Source organism: Bos indicus x Bos taurus, chromosome 3 (genome assembly GCF_003369695.1).
Source record: "Bos indicus x Bos taurus breed Angus x Brahman F1 hybrid chromosome 3, Bos_hybrid_MaternalHap_v2.0, whole genome shotgun sequence".
NCBI classification, from domain to species: Eukaryota; Metazoa; Chordata; class Mammalia; order Artiodactyla; family Bovidae; genus Bos; species Bos indicus x Bos taurus.
Genome location: NC_040078.1, coordinates 15,247,417 through 15,272,083, shown reverse-complemented (window position 1 = coordinate 15,272,083; position 24,667 = coordinate 15,247,417). Strand labels below are relative to the sequence as shown.

Genomic DNA, 24,667 nt, shown 5'->3' with positions numbered 1-24,667 from the left:
CTACCCTTTTCCACTGTGGATATATCATTTTTATATTTCCAATAGAGTTCAAGGGTTCCTATTTCTTAACATCCTTGTCAATACTTATTGTTTTCTGTTATTTCCACAGTAGCCATTCTGAGGGTGTGAGGTAGTATCTTATGGTTTTGAGTTGCATATCCTTAATGATCAGTCATTTTGAGTATCTTTTTGTTTATTGGCCATCTGCATATTTTCTTTATAGAAATATATTAAAATATTAATTAAAGTTCTCTGTCCATTCTGAATTGGGTTGGTTTTTTTGTTGTTGAGTTTCAGGGGTTCTCTATATATTCTTGATACTAATACCTTATCAGATATATGACTTGCAAATATTTTCTGCCATTCTGTGGGCAGCCTTTTGATTCTGTGTATAGGCAGCCTTTTGATTCCGTGTACAGGCAATGGCACCCCACTCCAGTACTCTTGCCTGGAAAATCCCATGGACAGAGGAGCCTGGTGGGCTGTGGTCCATGGGGTTGCTGGGAGTCGGACACGACTGAGAGACTTCACTTTTACTTTTCGCTTTCATGCATTGGAGAAGGAAATGGCAACCCACTCCAGAGTTCTTGCCTGGAGAGTCCCGGGGAAGGCGGAGCCAGGTGGGCTGCTGTCTCTGGGGTCCAACAGAGTCGGATACGACTGAAGTGACTTAGCAGCAGCAGCATCAGATCAGGTCAGTCGCTCAGTCACATCCGACTCTTTGCGATCCCATGAATCGCAGCACGCCAGGCCTCCCTGTCCATCACCAACTCCTGGAGTTCACTAAGACTCACGTCCATCAAGTCAGTGATGCCACCCAGCCATCTCATCCTCTGTCATCCCCTTCTCCTCCTGCCCCCAATCCCTCCCAGCATCAGAGTCTTTTCCAATGAGTCAACTCTTCACATGAGGTGGCCAAAGTACTGGAGTTTCAGCTTTAGCATCATTCCTTCCAAAGAAATCCCAGGGCTGATCTCCTTCAGAATGGACTGGTTGGATCTCCTTGCAGTCCAAGGGACTCTCAAGAGTCTTCTCCAACACAACAGTTCAAAAGCATCAATTCTTCGGTGCTCAGCCTTCTTCACAGTCCAACTCTCACATCCATACATGACCACAGGAAAAACCAGAGCCTTGACCAGACAGATTTGTTGGCAAAGTAATGTCTCTGCTTTTCAATATGCTATCTAGGTTGGTCATAACTTTCCTTCCAAGGAGTAAGCATCTTTTAATTTCATGGCTGCAGTCACCATCTGTAGTGATTTTGGAGCCCAGAAAAATAAAGTCTGACACGGTTTCCACTGTTTCCCCATCTATTTCCCATGAAGTGGTGGGACCGGATGCCATGATCTTCGTTTTCTGAATGTTGAGCTTTGAGCCAACTTTTTCACTCTCCACTTTCACTTTCATCAAGAGGCTTTTTAGTTCCTCTTCACTTTCTGCCATAAGGGTGGTGTCATCTGCATATCTGAGGTTATTGATATTTCTCCTGGCAATCTTGATTCCAGCTTGTGTTTCTTCCAGCCCAGCGTTTCTCATGATGTACTCTGCATAGAAGTTAATATTTCCAAGTCCAGTGTTGTGAAACTATTGTTCTATGCCTTCTTCTTCAAGTTTTATTGTTTTAGGTCTTACATTTAGGTTCTTGATTGGTTTCAATTAATTTTTGTACAGTGTTTGGTAGGGGGCCAACTTCATACTTCTGCAGGTGGATACTGAGTCTTCCTAGCACCTTTTACTGAAAAGAGTATCCCTTTTTCACTAAACGGTTTTGGCACACTTGTAAAAGATTACTTGACCATATATGTAGGGGTTTGTTTCAAGGTTCTTTATTCTATTTAATGGGTCTATATGCCTGTCTTTATGCCTATACCATACATACTGCTTTGATTACTCTGTAGGTTTTCAAATGAAGTGTGAATCCTCCACTTCTGCTCTTTTTAAGGATTATTTTGGTTATTTGGGCGTCCTTTGAGATTCCATATGAATTTTCAGATAGGTTTTCTATTTCTGAAAAAAAAATGTCATGGGGATTTTGATAGGAACTACATTGACTCTGTAGACCACTTTGGGTAATAGTGCCATTTTAATAAAATAAAATCTTCTTATCTATGAACATGAGATGTGTTACCATTCATTTATGTCTTTAACAATGTTTTATAGCTTTCATTGTACAATTCTTTCACCTCATTAAGTTAATTTTAAGTACTTCATTCTTTTTCATGATACTGCAAATGGAACTGCTTTTGTAATCTCCTTTTCAAAATGCTCAGTTTGTACATACAAATGCAACTGCAGAAGACCATACAATATGCAAACAAAGATAATTTTTATTCTTCATTTCCAATTTGGATGCCTTTTATATCTATTTTTTTTTTCTGGTTTGAGCTTCCAATATTATTTTGCATAAAACGGTGAATGTGGGCATCCTTGTCCTGTTCTTGATCTTAGAGGAAAAGCTTTCAGTCTTTTACTACCGAGTATTACGTTGGCTGTGAGTTTTCATATATGGCTTTTATTATGTTAAGGCAGTCCTTCTATTCCTATTTTGTTGAGTATCTTTATCATGAAAAGGGAGTTGAATTTTGTCAAATGCTTTTTTCCTCCATCAACTGAGATGACCATGTGACTTCTTTTCTCCTTTACTTTCCTGATGTAGTGTATCGCACTGATCAATTTTCCTATGCTGAACAATCCTTGCCTTCCAGGATGAAATTCCAGAGTCATTGTGCACAATTCTTTTAATATGCTGGTGAATTGCTTGCTAGTATTTTGCTGAGGATTTTTGCATCAATGTTCATAACAGGTATTGGTCTGTAGTTTTCTTGGGGAGTCTTTGCTAAGCTTTGGTATCAGGGTTATGCTTGCTTCATACAATAAATTAGGAGGTGTTTCCTTCTCTACAATTTTTTGGAAAAAATTGATTTGGTACTAATTTGACAGATCAGATCAGTTGCTCAGTCGTGTCTGACTCTTTGCAACCCCATGAATCGCAGCATGCCAGGCCTCCCTGTCCATCACCAACTCCTGGAGTTCACTCAGACTCACGTCCATCAAGACAGTGATGCCATCCAGCCATCTCATCCTCTGTCGTCCCCTTCTCCTCCTGCCCCCAATCCCTCCCAGCATCAGAGTCTTTTCCAATGAGTCAACTCTTCACATGGGGTGGCCAAAGTACTGGAGTTTCAGCTTCAGCATCATTCCTTCCAAAGAAATCCCAGGGCTGATCTCCTTCAGAAATTCATCAGTAAAACCATCAAGTCAAGGGCTTTTCTTTGTTGGGAGATTTTTGATTACTGATTCAATACATTTGTTAGTTACAGGTTTATTCAGATTTTTTATTTCTTCATGATTTAGTCACAGTAGGTTTTGTGGTTCTAGAAACTTGTCCATCTCAACTAGGTTATCAGATTTTTTGGTATACATCTGTTCATAGTATTCTCTTTTAATCTTTTTCATTTCTGTAGAATTGGTAGTAATGTCCCCACTTTCATTTCTGAGTTTAGTAATTTGAGTTCTTTCTTCTTCATCTCTGTAGCTAAAGGTTTGTTAATTTTATCTTTTTGAAGAACCAACCTTTGGTTTCACTGATTTTCTCTATTGTTTTTCTATTTTAGATTTTATTTATCTCTGTTCTCATTCTCATCTTTATTATTTCCTTCCTTTTGCTAACTTTAGATTTCTGTTGTGCCTGTGCTAAGCTGCTTCAGTAGTGTCCAACTCTTTGTGATCCTAGAGATTGTAGCCTGCCAGGTTTCTCTGTCTATGGGATTCTCCAGCCCTAACTTTAGATTCAGTTTGCTCTTTTTCTAGGTCATTAAGTTGTAAAGTGGGCTTTCCTGGTGGCTCAGATGGTAAAGAATCTGCCTGTAATGCAGGGAACCCAGGTTCAATCCCTGGGTTGGGAAGATCCCCTGGAGAAGGGAATGGATCCCACTCGAGTATTCTTGCCTGGAGAATTTCATGGACAGAGGAGACTGGCATCCATGGGGTCACAAAGAGTTGGACATAAATGAGCGACTAACACTTCCACTCTAAGTTGTAAAGTTAGGTTCTTAATTTGAGCTCTTTCTTGTTTTTTAATGTAAGCATTTATAGCTATAAAATTCCCCCATAGTGCTGCTACTGCTACATTCCATAGGTTTTTGGTACTTTATACTATTTTTATTCATCTCTAAGTATTTAATAATTTCCCTTGTGATTTTTTCTCTGACCAACTGGTTGTTTAAAAGTTCGTGACTTTCTAAAGTGTCATGAATTTTCCAGTTTCCTTTATGTTACTGATTTTCTAACTTTCATCTGTTGCGGTTACAGAAGATACCTTCTATAATATCTATCTTTTAAAATACTGGGGACTTCCCTGGTAGCTCAGTGGTAAAGAATCCACCTGCCAATGCAGGAGACATGGGTTTAATCTCTGATCCACGGAGATCCTACATGACGTGGAGCAACTAACCCCGTGAGCCACAACTACTGGGCCTGTGCTCTAGAGCCCATGAGCCACAACTACTGAGCCTACATGTCACAACTACTGAAGCCTGCACACCCTTGAGCCTATGTTCCACAAGAAGAGAAGCCACCACAATGAGAAGCCTGCTACTAGACAGTAGCTCCTGTGCACCAGAACTAGAGAAAAGCTTGTGTAGCAATGAAGACCCAGCATAGCCAAAAATATAAATAAATAAAAACTATTGTCCTGGCTAGGGAGTTAAGCTCCCACAAACCATGCAGTGTGGCCTAAAAAAAAAAACCAAACAGAAATCAGTGTCTCAGTGTCCCAGTTTTGGTTCAGTGGTTAAGACTCTGTACTGCTAATGCAAGGGGCGTGGGTTCAATCCTTGGTCTGGGAACTAAGATGCCACATGCTATGTGGCATGGCCAAAAAATAAAAAAAAAATCTACTGAAACTGAATTTCTGCCTAACAAAATGTCCCATGTGCACTTGAGAAGAATGTAAATGCTGTTTGTTGTTGGGTGGGGTCTTGGTATTTGTTTTAGATCTAGTTGGTTTATTATGTAAGTTCTCTATTCCATACTTACCTCTCTGGTAGTTCTTTTCATTATCAACTGGGGAGCTGAAGTCTCCCAATTTTTACTGCAGAATTATCTCTCCTGTCAACTGTCAGTTTTTGCTTCCTATATTTTGAAGTTCTATCATGTGTGTAAATGTTTACAACTGTTATATCTTCTTGCTGAATCTTTTTAAGAAACATATGTCCTTCTTTGTCTCTTTTAACCTTTTTGGGTTTAAAGTCTATTTTAGCCACTCCCACTCTCTTTTGGCTACTATTTAGTGACGTGGAATATCTTCTTCCATCCTTTCACTTTCAACCTGATTGTGTCTTTGGATCTTCAGTGAGTCTCTTATACACAGTATACAGTTGGATGATGTATTTTTTGAATTAATTAATTAGGCTGCATCAGGTCTTTGTTGTAGCACATGGGATCTTTTGTTGTGGCACGCGAGCCCACTAGTTGCAGTGAGTGGGCTTAGTTGCCCAGCAGCATGTGGGATCTTAGTTCCCTGATCAGGGATCAAACCTGCATCCCCTGTACTACAAGGTGAGTTCTTAACCACTGGACCACCAGGGAATCTATTCTGCCAATCTTAAAAAAAAAAAGTTAAGACATAATTGACATAAAATATTAGTTTTAGATGTAACATAATGATTTATTATACGTATATATTGCAAAATGATCACCACAATGACTCTAGTTAACATCCATCACCATGCATAGTATCAAATTATTTTCTTTTGATAAGATTTTTAAGATTCATTCTCTAAGCAAGTTTCAAATATACAATGTAGTATTGTTAACTATAGTCACCAGGCTGTACATTACATCCTCAGGTGTTATTTATTTGGACCACCTTCACCTATTTTTCCAAGCTTGCAAACCCTTACCTCTGGCAACTACCAATTTCTATCTATGAGTTTGCTTTTTTTTTCAAAAGATTCTACACAAGTGAGATCATATGGAACTAGTCTTTCTCTTTATCTCATTTAGCAAAACAAGGCCATTCATTTTGTTACAAATGGTAGTATTTCCTCATTTTTGTGGCTAAATATTCCATTGTAGACACATACCACATTTTCTTTGTCCACTGATGAATACTTAGGTTGTTTCCATGCCTCAGCTACTATGAATAATGCCATAATGAACATGGGATACAGATAATCATTTTGAGTTAGTGTTTTTCTTTTCCTTCAGATAAATACCCAGAAATGGCATTGCTGGGTTGTATGGCACTTCTATTTTTAATTTCCCGAAGAACCTCCATATGGTTTTTGATAGTGGCTGTACCAATTTAAATTCCCACCAACAGTGCACAAGGGTTTTCCCCCAACCTTTTTTGACATTCTTACTAACATTTATTACTTCTTATCTGTTTGAGAACAGCCATTCTAATAGGTGTGAGGTGGTATCTCATTGTGGTTTTGACTTGCATTTCCCTGATGGTTAGTGTGACATTAAGCACTTTTTTATATATCTGTTGGTCATCTATATGTCTGCTTTAAAAGTATATTCAGATTTTCCAACTATATTTAATTGGATTTTCTATTTTGCTATTGACTTGTATGCTTTCCTTATATATTTTGAATATTAACACCTTACTAGATTTGCTAATATTTTCTCCCATTCTGTAGGCTGCTTTTTCATTTTGTTTATGGTTTCCATTGTTGTACAGAAACATTTTAGTTTTACCAGTCTCACTTGTTCATTTCTACTTTTAATGCCCTGCTTCTGGTGTTAAAACAAACAAAAAATCATTGTCAAAACTGATGACAAGGAGCTTATCCTCTTCTAGGAATTTCATGGTTTTAGGTCTTACACTCAAAGTCTTTAAATTGATTTCTGTTTATGTTGAAAGACAGTGATCCCATTTCATTCTTTTGTATGTGGCTGTCCAATTTTCCCACACCCTATATTGAAGAGACTGCCCTTTCCCTATTGTATATTCTTGGCTCCTCTGCCATAAATCAATCGGCCATACATGCATGGGTTTATTTCTGGGCTCTCTATTCTATTCCATTCATCTATGTATCTGTTTTTCTGCCAGTAGCATACTGTTTTGATTACTATAGCTTTGTAATCTAGTTTGAAATCAGGACGTATGATGCCTTCAACTTTGTTCTTTGTCAAGACTGTTTTGACTATTTGAAATTTTTTTGTGGTTCCACCTAAGTTTTAGGATTATTCTACTTCTGAGAAAAGTGCCATTGGAATTTTATTTTTATTGTACTGAATTTGTAGGATGCTTTGGGTAGTACAGACATTTAAACAGTAATAACTCTTGAAATCCATGAGCACAGAGTATCTTTTCATTTATTTATGTCTCCTGTAAGCTCTCATCAGTAGCTTACAGTTATCAGTGTACAGGTCTTTTACTTCCTTGGCTAAATTTATTCCTAGGTCTTTTATTCTTTCTGATGCCATTGCAAAGGGATTGTTTTTAATTTCTGATAGTTACTCATGTATGAAAATACAACTGATTTTTATATTTTGTCTCCTGAAACTTCACTAAATTTTCAGTTCTAAAAAGTTTTCTGATGGGAGTTTTTAGGGTTTTCTACATGTAATACTATTTGCAAACAATATTTTTTCTATATGTAATTTTCTATATTTCTATATTATACATATAATATATATATAGTATTTTTCTATATGTAATACTATTTGCAAATAAGAGACAGTTTTACTTGTTCCTTTTCAATGAGATGCCTTTTACTTAATTTTTTTTTTGCCTACCTCATCCCACTCCAGTACTCTTGCCTGGACAATCCCATGGACGGAGGAGCCTGGTAGGCTGCAGTCCATGGGGTCGTGAAGAGTCGGACACGACTGAGCGACCTCACTTTCCTGCATTGGAGAAGGAAATGTCAACCCACTCCAGTGTTCTTGCCTGGAGAATCCCAGGGATGGCGGAGCCTGGTAGGCTGCCATCTATGGGGTTGCACAGAGTTGGACACGACTGAAGTGACTTAGCAGCCTCAGTAGCAGCTACCTCATCTGGGTAAAACTTGGAGTAATTATGTCGAATAGAAGTGGTAGGAGTGGACATCCTTATTTTGGTTTTATTCTTGATTCTAGAGGAAAAGCTTTCAATTTTTCACCTGTTGGTTGTCACATTCACCTTTTATTATGTTGAGATACATTCTTTTACCCACTTTGTAGAGTTTTTTTAATCATAAATGATGCTGAATCCCATTCTCTTTTTGAGAGTTTAATCCATTTACCTTTAAATTAATTACTGATAAGGAATTACTCACTGAACAATTTATTTTCTATATGCCCTAGAGGTTTCTGTCCCTCCTTGCCTGAATTCCTGCTTTCTAGTGTGTTTGGTTAATCTTCTGGAGTGAAATGTTTACATTCGTCCTGAATTTCTTTTTGTACATGTCTGTAGGTATTGCATTTGTGGTTACCATGAGGATTAAACTGAACATTCTTAAGTTATAAAACTAATTTATAGTAGCTTAATTTGAATAACATAAAAAAACACTACTCCTTTATAGCCATTTCTACCCCTTCCAGATGTCACAAAATTACCTCTTTTTATATTATGTGCACAAAAAAATTAACTAACAATTCCACTAAGTGCGTTAGTTTCCTAAACTGTGTAGAAAAAAAAGTACAGCTACAAAACACTGTCAAATTAATTCTACCTTTTATAATTGCCCATGTATTTACCTTTATTAAGATCTTTATTTCTCCATATAGCATGGAAGTACTATCTGGTGTCCTATAAGTTCACCTTGGAGGAGACCATTGAGTATTTCTGCAGGGTAGTTCTAGCACTCAAAAAGTCCCTCATCTTTTGTATATTTGGGAATGTTTTTATTTCCTCCTCATTTCTGAAGGATAGCTTTGCTACATATAGGAATCCTGGTTGACATGTTCTTTTAGCACACTACATATATGGGCCCACTGTCTTCTGGCCTCCAAAATGTCACTGTATGTAATGATTTGTTTGTCTTGGGCTGATTCCAAGACCTGCTCTTTAAATTTTGAAAGTTTGATTTTAACATGTCTTGGTATGTGTCTCATTTTGAGTTCATCTTACTTGGAGTTCGTTAAGCACCCTGGGTATTTATATTCACATCATTCATGAAATTTGGTAAGTTTTCAACCATTATTTCTTCAAATATTTTCTCTTGCTTCTGTTTTCTCCCTCCGGGACATCTACAATACATATGGTTGTTCTACTCGATGGTACCCCAAAGGCCGCTTACAGCTCTCTCTTCTTCAATCTTTATCTTTTTCCTCAGGCTTGATAATTTATACTGTCCTATGGGCTGCTCTGGTAGCTCAGCTGGTAAGGAATCCGCCTACAATCCAGGAGACCTCAGTTCAATTCCTGGGTTGGAAAGATCCACTGGAGAAAGGATAGGCTATTCTTGGGCTTCCCTGGTGGCTCAGTGAGTAAAGAATTTGCCTGCAGTGTGGAAGACCTGGGTTCGATCCCTGGGTTGGGAAGATCCCTGGAGAAGGGAACAGCTACCCTCTCCAGTATTCTGGCCTAGAGAATTTCATGGACTGCATAGTCCATGGGATCGCAAAGATCTGGACATGACTGAGTGATTTTCACTTCACCTCATCTTTGAGTTCACTGATTCTTTCTCTTGCCTGTCCAAACCTGCCTCTGAATCCATCTAGTAAATTTTTCATTTCAATTATTGTACTTCTTCAGTTCCAGAATTCCTTTCTGGTTTCTTTTTAGGTTTTCTATCTCTTTATTGATACTTTCATTTTTTTCACATCAGTTTCATGACTTTCCCATGAAAGACTTTCTCATGACAATTTCCTTTAGTTCTTTGAGCATCATCAGGGCAATTGTTTAAAAGTTTTGTCTTATGTGTCTGCCATTAGCCCATTTTAGGGACAGATTCTACTGAATTACTATTCTGAATTATTTTTTTGAATTATTTTTTTTTTCCTCTGAATGGGCCACATTTTCTAATGTCTTTATATTCCTTGTGATTTTTCTGAACACTGGACATCTGAATCGAGTAATGCGCTAGCTCGGGAATTAGATTCTCCCCTTTCCTATTCGCTGTTTTTTGTTATTATTAATTTCCTGTTTCAAGGATCAGCCTCAAGTGTAAACCTAGTGTCTTATGTCTTTTCTGATCCTTCCCTTGGATATGTGTAGTCACTGACTATATTTCCCAACATATGTAGTTGTTTTGACATGTCTTAAGTCTTTAATTTCTGTCCTAAAAGACGAAAAATGAAAAATGAAGGTGGGCAAAAGAGGGTACCTTAAAATCTCCTGAAAGTCGCTACAGCTGGAGGGAGAGGGACTGGCAACAATGGGAGGTACAACAGTGGCTGCCTGCTTCGTGTGCACCTCTGTGATCAGAATCAGCAATCAGAGTACAGATATTCAGTATTTGGAGAAAGGGGCCCCTTTTATCCGCCCTAGCACATGCAAGCTGTATGCAAGCTATTCCAGGAGTACTTGCACAGCTGCCTGCCATGTGGCTGGAGGTAGGGATGAGTAGCTCTACTGAGTTAAGAGTTCAAATTGACTGAAACAAATCACAACTGATCACCTGAAACATCTCCTGGACGTTACAAGCCTTCAACAGACTCCAGAGTTCCAAACAGTTTTATCAGACAGATTCTGCTAGTGCAGTTGTCTAAAGGGAGATAGATTCTTATTGCTTCCAACTCTCTCATTTTCTTAGAATCCTCCCCTATCGTGTTATCTTTTCTGAATTATTCTTTTTTTTTTAAATTTTATTTTTTAAATACCATGGACAGAGGAGCCTGGCGGGCTACAGTCCATCGGGATGCAAAGGAGTTGGACACAACCTGGCAACTAAACAACAACAACACACTCTGTATGGGCCATGTCAAAAGGTGAGATTATTTTTTAGATGTATTTTTTTCATTCTAAGTTAGATTCTAATCTATCTCACTTATCTTTACTTATCATTGTAACAAATCCAGTGAGGATGTGATAAACATGCTAAATGTATGGATATAAGAACCATGTAGCAGTGCTTGGTACATAGTAAGCAGTCAATAAATAGTAGGTATTATCATATATGTCTCACATACACACATAAATAAATATTACATTCTTCTGGGAATAGATAGGTTGAAGTGTGAAGAAACAGTACGAGCTTACTCTCTACCTGGGAGGATCTGTCATAACAGAGAATTGCCTGAGCTGCTTTGTATAAGCTGATTATTAAGATACATCTCAGGATGTCCTCAATGCTTTCTGCTCTGCTGGGTTCATCTTCCCCTGTTTTCTTACCATTTCTGCATTTCACAATTTGGGTCACAGCTGTGATTGATGAATCGGGCCTCATTTCCCATACGGTAACTGTCAATCACCATCCCACTATCCAAGTTCAGACAATAGTGGTCACTATGATTATGATACTGCTCAATCATCCTGTTCCTAAAGAGGAGAGAAATGATTAAAACCCAGTTAATGATTAAGTCGAAAGTAAACTTCAAATATTTCATTTTCCATTCTAATCTGGTACCTCTGCCATTTTCCTGGAGTATGATTTACCACTGTACCTGAACTCCTGCTCGCTGACAACCTCTCCTAGGTATTCAATGATGAACTGCCCAGCTTTTAGGGGTTCTTTGGTTCTGATTCCCCAACCTTTTTCTTCAGCTCGAAATCGTTCTAGACATTGCACCCACTCATGCCGCTGTATCCTCTGGTTACAGCACTGCTCACCACAGGGGCAAGTGTTGGGGGAACACTCAGCAAAGATCATTCTAGAAAGAAAAGGAATAATTACATGTCAATTAACACTACATATCATCTATACGAACCCATTTTTTAAAATAGGAATTTAAAAAATGAATTCAAAGGGACTTCTCTACTGGTCTAGAGACTAACCCTCTGCACTCCCAATGAAGGGGGCCTGGGATTGATCCCTGGTCAGGGAACTAGATCCCACATGCTGCAAATGAGTTTTCTCATGGTGCAACTAAAGATTCCACATCCTGCAACTAAGATGCTATGTGCTGCAACTAAAAGATCCCATATGCTGCAACTAAGACCCAGTGCAGCCAAAAAAATGCATATAATTAATTTTTATTTTAATAGGGTTAGGTTGGTTAATAAAGTTATTAACAAGGTAATAATGTCTAAATTCAAAAGTTAATAATACTGAAAATATCCAAGTCAAGTTGCAAACACTGATGCTTCTTGTAAATTAATAAGTTAATTGTCCACTCAGCATCCTGGGGAAACACTAACATATTTATTTCTATACTAAGAATATACGAGGGCTTCCATGGTGGCTCAGTGGTAAAGAATCCTGCCAATTCAGGAGACTCTGGTTCCATCCCTGGGTTGGGAAGGACCCAACCCCTGGAGAAGGAAAAGGAAACCCACTCCAGTATTCTTACCGGAAAAATCCCATGGACAGAGGAGCCTGGTGGCCTATAGTCCACGGGATCACAAAAGAGTCAGACACAACTAAGCAATTAAACAACAACAACTTCCTGAACTATTGAAGGAAAGAAAGGAAATAAGCAATGAGGCAGCTATATTAATTTCATAGACAATAAATAAAATATCATACAAAAAAGCACAGAAATGTTAGCATCTAAAGAAATGCACATTTAAACAACTTTAAGGACATATGATTCTCTCAAATAGTAAACTGATGAAATACGAAAGCACTAGAAATAAAGTTAGATGTCAGTAACTAAAGGAGGTAGAACTAAGGGGAAATAAATATGTATTAGTGGTGATACCAAAAATTAACTCAGTATTTTATGAAAGTTATTAGAAAGTATACAGTAAAAATTACATATATGTATGTATACATATATATGTATGTTCTTATAATTTATACAGTTATTTCTCCTTTTGAGAATATAATCTAAGGATTAAAAAAAGGAAGTTACACAGTTTCATAGTAGTATAATTTTTAATAGCAAAATATTAAAAGTAACTTGAATAATGAACAACAGAAGAATGGCAAGCTGTGACATCAATCTAAAAAGGATGAGCTTATGGATTACAATGATACATAAAAGCACATACATAAAATACTTGAGAGTGAAAATAGTCTGCATAAAACATCAACTACCTAAATCACCAAGCTACTACTACTACTATGTACAATTTTATGTATGTACAATGACAAGATGAAGATTTACAGTTATGTAGGTAAGGTAGAATTTCCCAGCTGGCACATTAAAGCAAAAACACTGATTCCCTCAGCCCACAGGACAGCTGACTAGAGATCAAAATTGGAGAAGCAGCTATCTGTCTAGGAAAGCTATCTAGAACAAGGAACACTGCTGGGAAGTTCATTAATTCTCCTTTGCTACGTATCTGCTTAGGTTAATAGAGATAGAATCCTTTGTCTCAATTAGACATTTTCACTTTGAAATCTCAATTTCACTGAGAACTCACACTTCCTATCTCTGACAACAGCCTTACTATCTCTCATTAGCATCACTGACTCAATCATCATGTGTATTAATATATCTTCTATACCCTAATGTCTACCAACTTAGTTTCCCCCTTCTACTAGTATTATTTTTATTAGAGAGGTTAAAGAACTTTCCTTAGGTCTCATAGCAGTAAGAGGATTTAAACCTGAGTACATAAGACTCTAGATGATGTTGCTTCCTATTTCTCTATTTAGCCCATGTTTTGGGCTGAATATGTCCCCTTAAAATTCAGTTGAAGCCCTAGCCTTCAGTGTGATGCTATTTGGAAGTAGGGGCTTTGGGAGGTAAATAGGTTTTATTAGCTGATGAAGGTGGGAACCTTGTAATGGGATTGTTGTTTAATCTCTCAGTCCTGTCTGACTCTTTTGCAACCCCATAGCCCATCAGGCTCCTCTGTCCACGGGATTTTCCAGGCAAGAATACTGGCTGCTGCTGCTAAGTTGCTTTAATCATGTCCGACTCTGTGCGACCCCATAGATGGCAGCCCACCAGGCTCCCCTGTCCCTGGGATTCTCCAGGCAAGAACACTAGAATGGGTTGCCATTTCCTTTTTCAGGGGATCTACCTAACTAAGGGATCAAACTCGCCTCTCCTGTAGCTCCTGAATTGACAGGTGGATTCTTTACCACTGGGCCACCAGAGAAGCCCTCATAATGGGATTAGTGGCCTTCTAAGAAGAGGAAGAGAGAGAAGTATCTTTCTACCATGAGCATGTACTGAGGAGAGGCCATGTGAGTATTCAGGGAGAAGGCAGCTGTCTATAAGCTAGGAAGTAGGTCCTCACCAGACATTGAATCTGCTGACAATTTCACCATGGACTTCCCAGCCTCCAGAATTGTGAGAAATATATTTCTATTATTTAAGTCTATGATTGTTATAGCAGCCCAAGCAGACCAAGACAGTCCATCAGTTAGGTTTCATATATCATTTTTGATTTCTTGAGAGGATATCAGAGTCTACTTAACTTTTTCCTTTAAATGAAGTCTTTTTTTTTTTCTGGCCACACGTGGCTTGTGGAATCTTAGTTCCCCAACTAGGGATTGAACTCAGGCCCTTGACAGTGAAAACACAGAGTTTTAAACACTGGACCACCAGGGACTTCCCGTAAATGAAGCATCTTACAGATCTTAAAGCCTGGGCTTACAGAATTAGTTTAGTACAGTACCTATTGAGGCAGTCATCCACACAGCCCTTTTTGGTGTCATCATCTGGCTTCTTACAGTTACAAGTGGTAGCCTCATAACCAGAAAGGGGTTTGACATCAACGTAGACATCTTGAGAGAAGACAACAAAGAATAGTTTGTGAACATATAGAGTAATTTTTAAGTGCCAGGCTGAGAACACTGATGGTATGGAGGCAGAAAAAACAGCTCTCATTTTACTCACTTGAACGAATTTTTTTATATAGTGGGACATCTGGTTTCTTGTACAGCTAGAAGAAAAAACAGAAAAATCCCGATATAGCATTCAACTTCAAATGCCAGAAAACAGTATAAATCACTAAAAATAAAGAAATTATCTATGTACTCTGCCCATATGGAAACACTTACTTTCTGGGTTGGATACATTTGAGGTGTGATCACTTTTTACCCTGGAATAAAAGGTGACTTACCAGATCAGGGTAAGAGAACTATATTCAACAGAAACAATCATAAGTAGATTAAAGAAAACGTATTTTTTGTTAGATGTTTCTTCAGCAAGTTATTGGACAGATTTAAATGATTATCACACTGCAGATTAAAGCTATTCATTTGGATAAATTAAGACTTTATTTCCCTCTATGAAAAGAAAGGAAAACTTGCACAGGGCTTGTTCAGATGGGTAGGGTAGGTATATGATATGAAAAAGATAAGTATCCTGGCTTTTTCAGGATGATTATTGTAGGAAAACAAATTTTACATTTTAATTAAGGCAATTAATTCAGTTAATAAAGGGGAGATGGCAGGCAGGATAATGGTGTTCTCATACTGCAATAAAGAATGCATTATGAAAAAAAAGTATTAGTCAGTCTGTGAGTGTTTTACTATAGAAGACAGTACCAAAAAACAAACAAACAAACAAACAGGAGCTTGGTTTAAGCTGTTTAAGCTAAAGTGTACTAATCTATAAGAATAATCCCACCATCATTTTTCAGTGGGTACAGTGAGTCAAAACACTATCTCCTTTATTGTTATGAACTCTCTGAGACAAATATCTAACATACTGACCCTCTTAAAATTCAGGACAGACCATCAAAGAAGAGAATGCAGATGGGAATGTTCACTGCTTTTGGCTTTCCAAGATTAAACTTTGGTGGAATTCTGGCAAAACTCAGGAGCCTATTTACCTCATTTGCATGACTACTTCTATTTCCCAATGGTAGTTCCCAATATGGATTCTGGGGGCTTTTGCTAAATATAAAAATTACTGGGGGCAACTTCAATTTAGGTAAGTAAGAAAGAAAAACAGCACCTTCCCAGTTTTAGTTCCCAATATATTTAAAAGTACAAGAGTATTAAATATTTTCCCTGTTTCCTTTGGTAGAAGACTCTCTTTTGTATGTGAAAAATAAATTCCAAACTGATGGGAAGGAGCCAACGAAAATAAAGCCTGAAATTTCTTAATGCTGCTGGCAGTACATCTAAATTCTCTTGAGACCTGCATCAAACAGGATTCTTACAGAACAGAATCTTTGCTACCAGAATAAAAGTCCAGAATAATAACTGAAGGTTTCCTAAGGAAGCAGGAACTTACTGCTATTTTGAAGTTATGAGTAAAGGCAAATAGGTCATATTAAATATGGATGCAAATTCATTTTTCTTAGTCTCTGACCTTCACAGGGACACTTCTCTGTATTTCCTAAGATGAGAGCATAACAAGGAGGCAGAGAAAAAGACTTGCATCTCCCTCTCCCCCATTTAGCACTTAAGAATGAAATACCGGGGGAGGGAGGTGGAAGGGGGGGTTCAGGATGGGGAACACATGTACACCCATGGCGGATTCATGTCAACGTATGGCAAAACCAATATTGTAAAGTAAAAAATAAATAAACACATAAAACTGAAAAAAAAAAAAAAGGAATGAAATATGGTAAGATAAGCTCATACCTGATTATGTTTCCACTGCCAAAGAATGTCATAGGGAAGCTGAAAATCAATTCTCTTTTGCCTTAGATATTTTCCTGAAACAAAACAATACTATCCATTTCAGTATTTATTTTATACAAAGAGTCAAATAGCCACAAGCTTTAACATGCACTGAGTAAAAAAAATAAACATTTCATGTTAAATTTTATGAATTTTCCATCACCAATTTTTAATTTTTGCTATTCTTTTCCACTGTGCTCCATGTGGTATATGCTAAAGATGTTTTAATTTTAGCTTATATAAAACAACTAGCATGGCAAACTTACTGCAAAAGAAGTCATCATTATGAAGCACACTAAATACTAAGAATTTGTCAATCATTAAAGTCACTAACCAGAGCGTCTATTATCTTTCCTCCATTATTGTACATAATTTAAGGCTAACTACAAAAGGAGTATAAAATTTTTCCAAAATAGGAAACTCTGAATTTAAATAACTCAAGAGTATTTACATGTAAATTTATGATCTGTTAACATTTTTCTTCCTACCTGTTGAAATACTACTACTTTTTATAGCCAGTTTCAAAGCCCCTTTCTACCATAAAGAGGCACCCTGCCCCCCAATTTCTTTACTCTATATGATCTTTTTGTTCATGAAGCACTATGATGCTCAACTCACTTCTTGCAGGATTTAGATGTTTCCTTGTTATCTGGACGTGTTTTATCATGGTCTCCAGACCAGCAGTTCTCAAAGTGTGCTCTGCTTACCCCAAGGGATCCGAGAGGTCAAAACTATTTTGGTAACACAACTAAGATATTATATGCATTTTCATTATGCTGACATTTGTACTAATGGGGTAAAAGGAATAGTGGGTAAAGCTGTACTTTTAGTATGAATGAAGGCATGTGGCACAAATCTCTATTAGAACGAAACCAGTAGAAATGAACTATACGGCATTATCTAAGAATGCTCTTGATAAAGTAGTAAAAATATTAAATCTTGACCCACAAACCAAAATCTTTATTCTGCATGACACAATGCAAGTATGCATAAAGTACTTCTGCTATATACTAAGGTATGATGGTTATTTTAAGGAAATGCACTTGTGCAAATATTTGAATGGTGGGCCGAACCAGTTGGCTTTTTTAATAGAACGACATTTTTACTTAAAAGAACTGACAGACAATGGTTATTCTAACCTAGGAACTGAAAATAAATCCAGTGAACTTGTTACTTCAAGAACTCCAACTGAAAATATATTTCCAATGATAAAATTTTAGTTTGAAGTGAACACTGAAATTTTGCAAAACTTGTGTCTACTAATTATCAGGAGATTCTGTTTTCCAATACTTATGTTTTTCTCATGAAATAAGTGGCAAATCACAAATATGAATTGTCAGGGATACATACAGGAAATGGAAGAGCAATGTAATTCAGTGAATTAATATTTTCCAATGTCTAATGCATGAAGTGATAAAATCATACATGGGTAAAAATCTATTTAACTTAGAAGAGAGATCTGGATTTTAAGGCAACAATACAAAAAAATCCATTGATTTCATACTCCAGCATTCGAATGTTAAGGAACATTTTTAATTTTTGCTATAATATCAAAGAATATCTACAATTATGTGAAATTATTAAATCTTCCTCTCTTTGACAACTTTTTACCCATGTGAGGTCAGATTTCTTCATATATTTAAACCATAATAACATCACAACAAATAGAATGCAAAAACACATTAGAAAATCCAACTGTCCTATATTAGCTAGACATCGAGAAGATTTGCAAAAATGTAAAATAAAGTCACTTTTCTCATTAAAAATTTCTGGGGAAAGTTACTACCACATCCAGACTAAGACGAAAACGTAATAAACTTGCCCTCAAAAAAATAGGGGGGAGTTATCTGGAATCAAGATTGCTGGGAGAAACATCAATAACCTCAGATATGCAGATAACACCACCCTTATGGCAGAAAGTGAAGAAGAACTAAAGAGCCTCTTGATGAAAGTGAAAGAGGAGAGTGAAAAAGTTGGCTTAAAGCTTAACATTCAGAATATGAAGATCATAGCATCCGGTCCCATCACTGCATGGCAAATAGATGGGGAAACAGTGGAAACAGTGGCTGACTTTATTTTTCTGGGCTCCAAAATCACTGCAGATGGTGACTGCAGCCATGAAATTAAAAGACGCTTACTCCTTGGAAGGAAAGTTATGACCAACCTAGACAGTATGTTAAAAAGCAGAGATATTACTTTGTCAACAAAGGTCCATCTAGTCAAGGCTACGGTTTTTCCAGTAGTCATGTATGGATGTGAGAGTAGGACCATAAAGAAAGCTGAGTGCTGAAGAATTAATGCTTTTGAACTGTGGTGTTGGAGAAGACTCTTGAAAGTCCCTTGGACTGCAAGGAGATCCAACCAGTCCATTCTAAAGGAGATCAGTCCTGGGTGTTCATTGGAAGGACTGATGCTGAAGCTGAAACTCCAATACTTTGGCCACCTGATGTGAAGAGCTGACTCATTTGAAAAGACCCTGATGCTGGCAAAGATTGAGGGCAGGAGGAGAAGGGGACGACAGAGGATGATATGGTTGGATGGCAACACCGACTCAATGGACATGGGTTTGGGTGGACTCCGGGAGTTGGTATGGACAGGGAGGCCTGGCGTGCTGTGGTTCATGGGGTCGCAAAGAGTCGGACATGACTGAGCGACTGAACTGATTTTCCATAAAAATGTTATTTGTTAACATGCAATTACATGTTAACATGTAATACAGTGAGTTTATTCATTTGATAAATCTGATGACAGAGCAATATGGATTATAGTTATATCTAAGTCAAATAACTTATGGAGGTTAATATAACAAGCTGCTGTCTGAGGTTACAGTTGGTAGAAGACTGGAGTCCATCTCTTGACAGGGAACCAAAGCTGAGTGTGTAACTACAAAGTCTGTAATGAAAAAGTACAACAAGGAAGTAAACTTTGGTGTATTTAAATAATGAATGTGCAGCTGTTAAATGAAGTGAGGTATATATTTACTCACACGAAAACTTATTTTCCAAGTTGCAGAATAATATTAGAGCAATATTAGGGCTGACTTTTTTTTAAAAAAATCCATTAAGTGGCTAAATATGGTGGGGAATGACTAAGGAAGGGCACAAAGGAGCTTTCTGGAATGATGATAATGTTCTTGAGAAAGGTCTGGATTATAGAGGAGTAGGAAAAAATTTAAAAATTGAGCAAAAGTACATTTAAGATTTGTGGATTTTATTGAGGGTAAATTCAAATCAAAAGAAAAACCCTATAAACAAACACTGAGATCTTGATTCTGACACTATGATGAAATATTTAGCTGGAACTGTATCAGTCCCTGCAGTTTACTTTGCAGTGCATCCAAAAACAGGATGGAACAACAAATGGATAAATACATGATAAATCAGGCAAATATCAATGACAAAACCTAGGTGATGGGATTTTTTTTGTGTGATGGGATATTTTGTGATCAGTTTCTTCAAATTTCTGTATGCTGAAAAATTTGGTAACAAAGTATCAGGAAAAAATAAGCCATATATATATATATATATATGTATTTGAAAGAGTTTGAAAGGGTATATGCTAAACTAGTATGTTTCTGGGAAGGGGAACTTTATCTTTCAATTCACATCTTTCTACATTAGGAATTTTTATGAGTATGTACTGTTTCTAACAACAATCAAATAAATGTAATTTTTTAGCAAGTCAAAATTGGCTCTCAGAAGACAGGACAAATCCCTTGATGTAAAGGGTTAACTCTTAGTGTATTTTCTGTAGAGAAGAGGTTGTTCAAGTATGAAGGAGCAGAGTATAAGTTCTGAACATTTAAAAATAATACTTTTCTCTTTCTAGAAAGAAAGGCATCCATTATTCATGTCAGCTTTTTTTTTTTTTTTTGGCCACATAGCACGCTGGGGTCTTAGTTCCCCAATGAGGGATCAAACCCATGCCCTCTACAGTGGAAGCATAGGGTCTTAACAGCCAGGGAAGTCTCATATTTCAACTAACTTTAAAAACACAATTTTCCCCACTGTCCAACATTTTGAGCTTTCCTAGAAACAGCTCCACAGATGTTATATGTTGCCTTTCTTTATTATTTGTATTTCTCTTCGATCCCTGGGTTGGAAAGATCCTTTGGAGAAGACAAAGGCTATCCACTCCAGTATTCTGACCTAGAGAATTCTATGGACTGTACAGTCCATGGGGTTGCAAGGAGTTGGATATGACCGAGCGACTTTCACCTTGACTTTTCTCTAATCCATATACTAAGAGTTGGGGAAAAAAATGATGAGACAGTCTTTACTTTCCTCTAATATGTCTGAAACCAGAGCCAGGTAATTCATTTTTAATATGTGAGACTCACCTAAAAAGATCCTTGTCAAATTCTGCTGGAGAGGATACCTGAGAAGAACATATTGAGGAGTTCCTCATTTGAAAAAAATACTGTTTTAGCTAATCCTCATTTTTAAAATGGAAAAAAAAATTACTTTCACCTGAAAATTAGATGAAATCATATCTTTTGTGGATTTTTCTTATTGTATACTTGAACCTTGAGATCTCAAATCCTGCCACTGAATATTAGAAAAGGAGCAAAGAAATTCTTTACTTTTTCCCTTTGAAATAAAACTCATTTTGTGGGCCAAAAAAGTCATTTTAAGGAAGAGACGACAGGAGATTGTGTTGACCTTGAAATCTAAAAGGGAAAGGTCCATGATGATTTCTTTTATAAAACCAATTCTAATATGAAAAAGATATGAACAATAGGAGGAAGAATATTTCACAAAAGCATTCTATTGTTAATCAAGTAGCTAGGCAAACGAGGAAACCAAAGGAGAGGGAGTTATTCAATAAAAAGGAGAGAGGTAATAATGGCTCTACCTCTTTTCAAGATACCTTAAAATCTGACAAAAACTTGGCCTTTTTTGTCCCCTAAATAAGGTGACTGACCTTCAGAAAAAGTTCAGCTCATTTATATATAATCTGAGTATTAGGTTATAATATTGCTCTATAAATAGATTAGAATTACTCATTTTTCCTTTGTTATTCTATGAAAATGATCCCAACGCCATCCAAAGAAAAGTTGCAGTGGTAGTGTTTGTTTGAGTGAAATGTGTGCCCAAGGGTTTATAAACAATGATAAAAGATACAAGATGAAACTGTTTAAATTTCACTAAGCAAAATATGATAAGGATTCAAGTTTTTGGTTTTATCAGCCTGAGGAAAAACAGGTGAGATTCAGAAAGACAGGAATATTGTGATTTCTGTCTCCCCTTTGGAAGAATGTCAGCTCCACAGAGGCAAGGATCTTTACTATTTTGTTTATTGATGTATCACAAGCATCTAGAAAACTGCCTGATCAAAGAGCAAGTCTTAAATTTTTGAATGAAATGAAAAGATATATTCCATGGCTTAAGTTTTGAGATATCCACTAATTGTTTCCTTTTAAGGAATATCTACTAAGCAATATTATCATCTTTCCTCAGTTTTTTGAATTCTCTTCTTCCTAAACACAATCTTTTTTTTTTTTTGGCTTGGTTCATTAATTAATATTCCTCTAGTTTCATTTGAGATATAATTTAGATGCTATGCTAAGTTACTTCAGTCGTGTCCGACTCTGTGCGACCCCATAGACGGCAGCCCACCAGGCTCCCCCGTCCCTGGGATTCTCCAGGCAAGACACTGGAATGGGCTGCCATTTCCTTTTCCAATGCATGGAAGTGAAAAGTGAAAGTGAAGTCGCTCAGTTGGATCCGACTCTTAGCAACCCCATGGACTTCAGCCCACCAGGCTCCTCCGTCCATGGGATTTTCCAGGCAAGAGTACTGGAGTGGGGTGCCATTGCCATATCACTGTAAAAGTTTAAGGTGTATAGCATAATGGTTTGAGTATGTATGTTGTGAAATGACTACAACCATACCTTTAGTTAGCATCATCATCTCTTACAAAGACAGTAAACAGAGAAAGAAAAAAAAAGGAAAACATTTTTTCCTTGCAATGAGAACTCAGGATTTAGTCTCTTAACAATTTCATATGTACAACAGTGTTAACTATGGTTATCATGTTGTTGATTATATCCCTAGTTCCTAAGTATCTTGTAACTAGGAGTTTGTACCTTTTGACCACTTACTCCCACTCCTCTTCTCACAACCTTCAACTCTGGTAACCACACATATTGTCATCCCCTTTTCTATCACTCACACACACACACACACACACACACACACACACACACACTTTTAGATTCCATATAAAAGTGAGATCAAACAGTATTTGTCTGACTTATTTCACTTAGCACAATGCCCTCAAGGTCCACCATGTTGTTGCAAACTGCAAGGTTTCCTCATTTTTACGGCTGAATAATATCCCACTGTGTTTATGTGTGCACATGCATGTATTATACTTTGATATACATACAACAACTCTTGTATCCATTCCTGCTTTGATGGACACTTAGGCTGTTTTCATATCTTGGCTGTTGTAAATAATGCTGCTATGAACATGTGTGTGCATGCATCTTTCCGAGTTACTGTTTTCATTTTCTTTGGATATATTCCCAGACGTGAAACTGCTGGATCACATGGCAGTTCTATTTTTAATTTTTTTTTTTTTTGCTGCACTAGTTGGAAGGCAGGATCTTAGTTCCCTGACCAGGGATAGAACCTGTGTTCCCTGCAGTGGAAGCATGGATTCTTACCCAATGGATTGTCAGGAAAGTCTTTCAATTCAAAAGAAGAAGGAAAGAAAGCCTATTGTAAATGCCCATATTTTTGCTGACTGGATTCTTTCTGCCTTACTGATGTTCCAAGGTTGTTTCTTTCTTTCCATTTACAGAACCTCCTTTACTCATAGGTTAAGTTTGCTGGCAACAAACTGTCTTAGTTAACCTTCACCTAAGAAGCCTTTGCTCCTCTCAATTCTTGGAGGGATATTTTCAATGGGTATAGGATTTTGGTTTGACAGTTTTTCTTTAGGTACTTGAAAAATGTGCCATTTACATGAATTCAGATGAGAAACCCACTGTCATTTGATCTGATTTATACCTATGCATACAGAGTCATTTCTCTCATTATTTTAAAACTGTTTTGTCTTTAGCATGCTGAAGTTTGATAAACATGTCTTGGCCTGGATTTCTTTGGCATATACTCTGTTTGGGGTTTGCTCATCTTCTTGAATCAGAAGGTTTATGTCTTCTGCCAAATTTGGGAAGCTTTCAAGCCATTTATTTACTCAAGCACTTTTTCATCTCTATCTTCTTTCTTATCTCCTCCCAGGACACCAAGAATATAAATATAAGCTCTTTTGTTATGGTCCCACAGCCTATCTCTCCTAATGTCTACTTTTTCTTTTGTTCATACTGGGTAATATTACATCATCTAGTTCACTGATTGTTCCCTGTGTATCTTTCATTTTGTTGCTGACTCTATCCCTGAGCATTGTACTTCAGCTACTGCCTATTTTTATTCTAAAATTTCTACTTGTTTTTCCTTTCATTTCTTTGTCAAGGCTCTATCTTTTTGTTTTAAGTAAGTTTATAATTGTTTGTTAAAGTGTTTTTTACAAATTATAACTACTGTAAAATCTTTGTCAGATTATTCTATTTTCTTGGTATTGGCATACATTGATGCCTTTAAAAATTCAGTTTGCAATCTCCCTGGTTCTTGGAATGCCATGATTTTCAATTCAAACCTAGACCTGGGATTTTATATGGCACGTGTCTCAGAACTAAATTTTTGTTATTGCCCAACAGTATTACATTGTGTGGCTACATCACATATTGCTTATGTGAGTGGCATGCAGAACCTCAGTTCACAGACCAGGGATGGAACCTGAGTCCCCTGTAGTAGAAGCACAGAGTCCCAACCACTGGACTGCCAGCGAGGTCTCTGGACATATATCTTCAATTTTTTGGGTACATACCTAAGCAACAGAATTGCTAGGTCTTATATTAAATCTGTCATTAACTTGATTAATTATTAAAATGTTTTCCAAAGAGGTTATACCATTTCATGTTCTCACAGCAATGTATGAGGGTTCCAGTCTCTTCACATTCTCATAAATCTTTTAATTAAAGCCATTTCAGTGAGTGTGAAGTGGTATCTTATTATGATTTTCAATTCCAT

General features: G+C 37.1%; 1 protein-coding gene across 8 annotated transcripts in view; it reads right to left on the bottom strand.

Moving 5' to 3' along the window:
• ASH1L (ASH1 like histone lysine methyltransferase) overlaps positions 1–24,667 on the bottom strand; it is a 208,003-nt gene that overhangs the window by 28,825 nt on the left and 154,511 nt on the right. For all 8 annotated transcript variants that reach the window (XM_027530939.1, XM_027530921.1, XM_027530906.1 and 5 more), the window contains 5 exons: positions 16,533–16,606; positions 14,833–14,878; positions 14,612–14,720; positions 11,542–11,748; positions 11,270–11,416 (listed from right to left, as the gene is read on the bottom strand). In XM_027530939.1, coding sequence (XP_027386740.1) covers positions 11,270–11,416; positions 11,542–11,748; positions 14,612–14,720; positions 14,833–14,878; positions 16,533–16,606 — 583 coding nt within the window. The remainder of the gene's footprint in view (positions 1–11,269; positions 11,417–11,541; positions 11,749–14,611; positions 14,721–14,832; positions 14,879–16,532; positions 16,607–24,667) is intronic.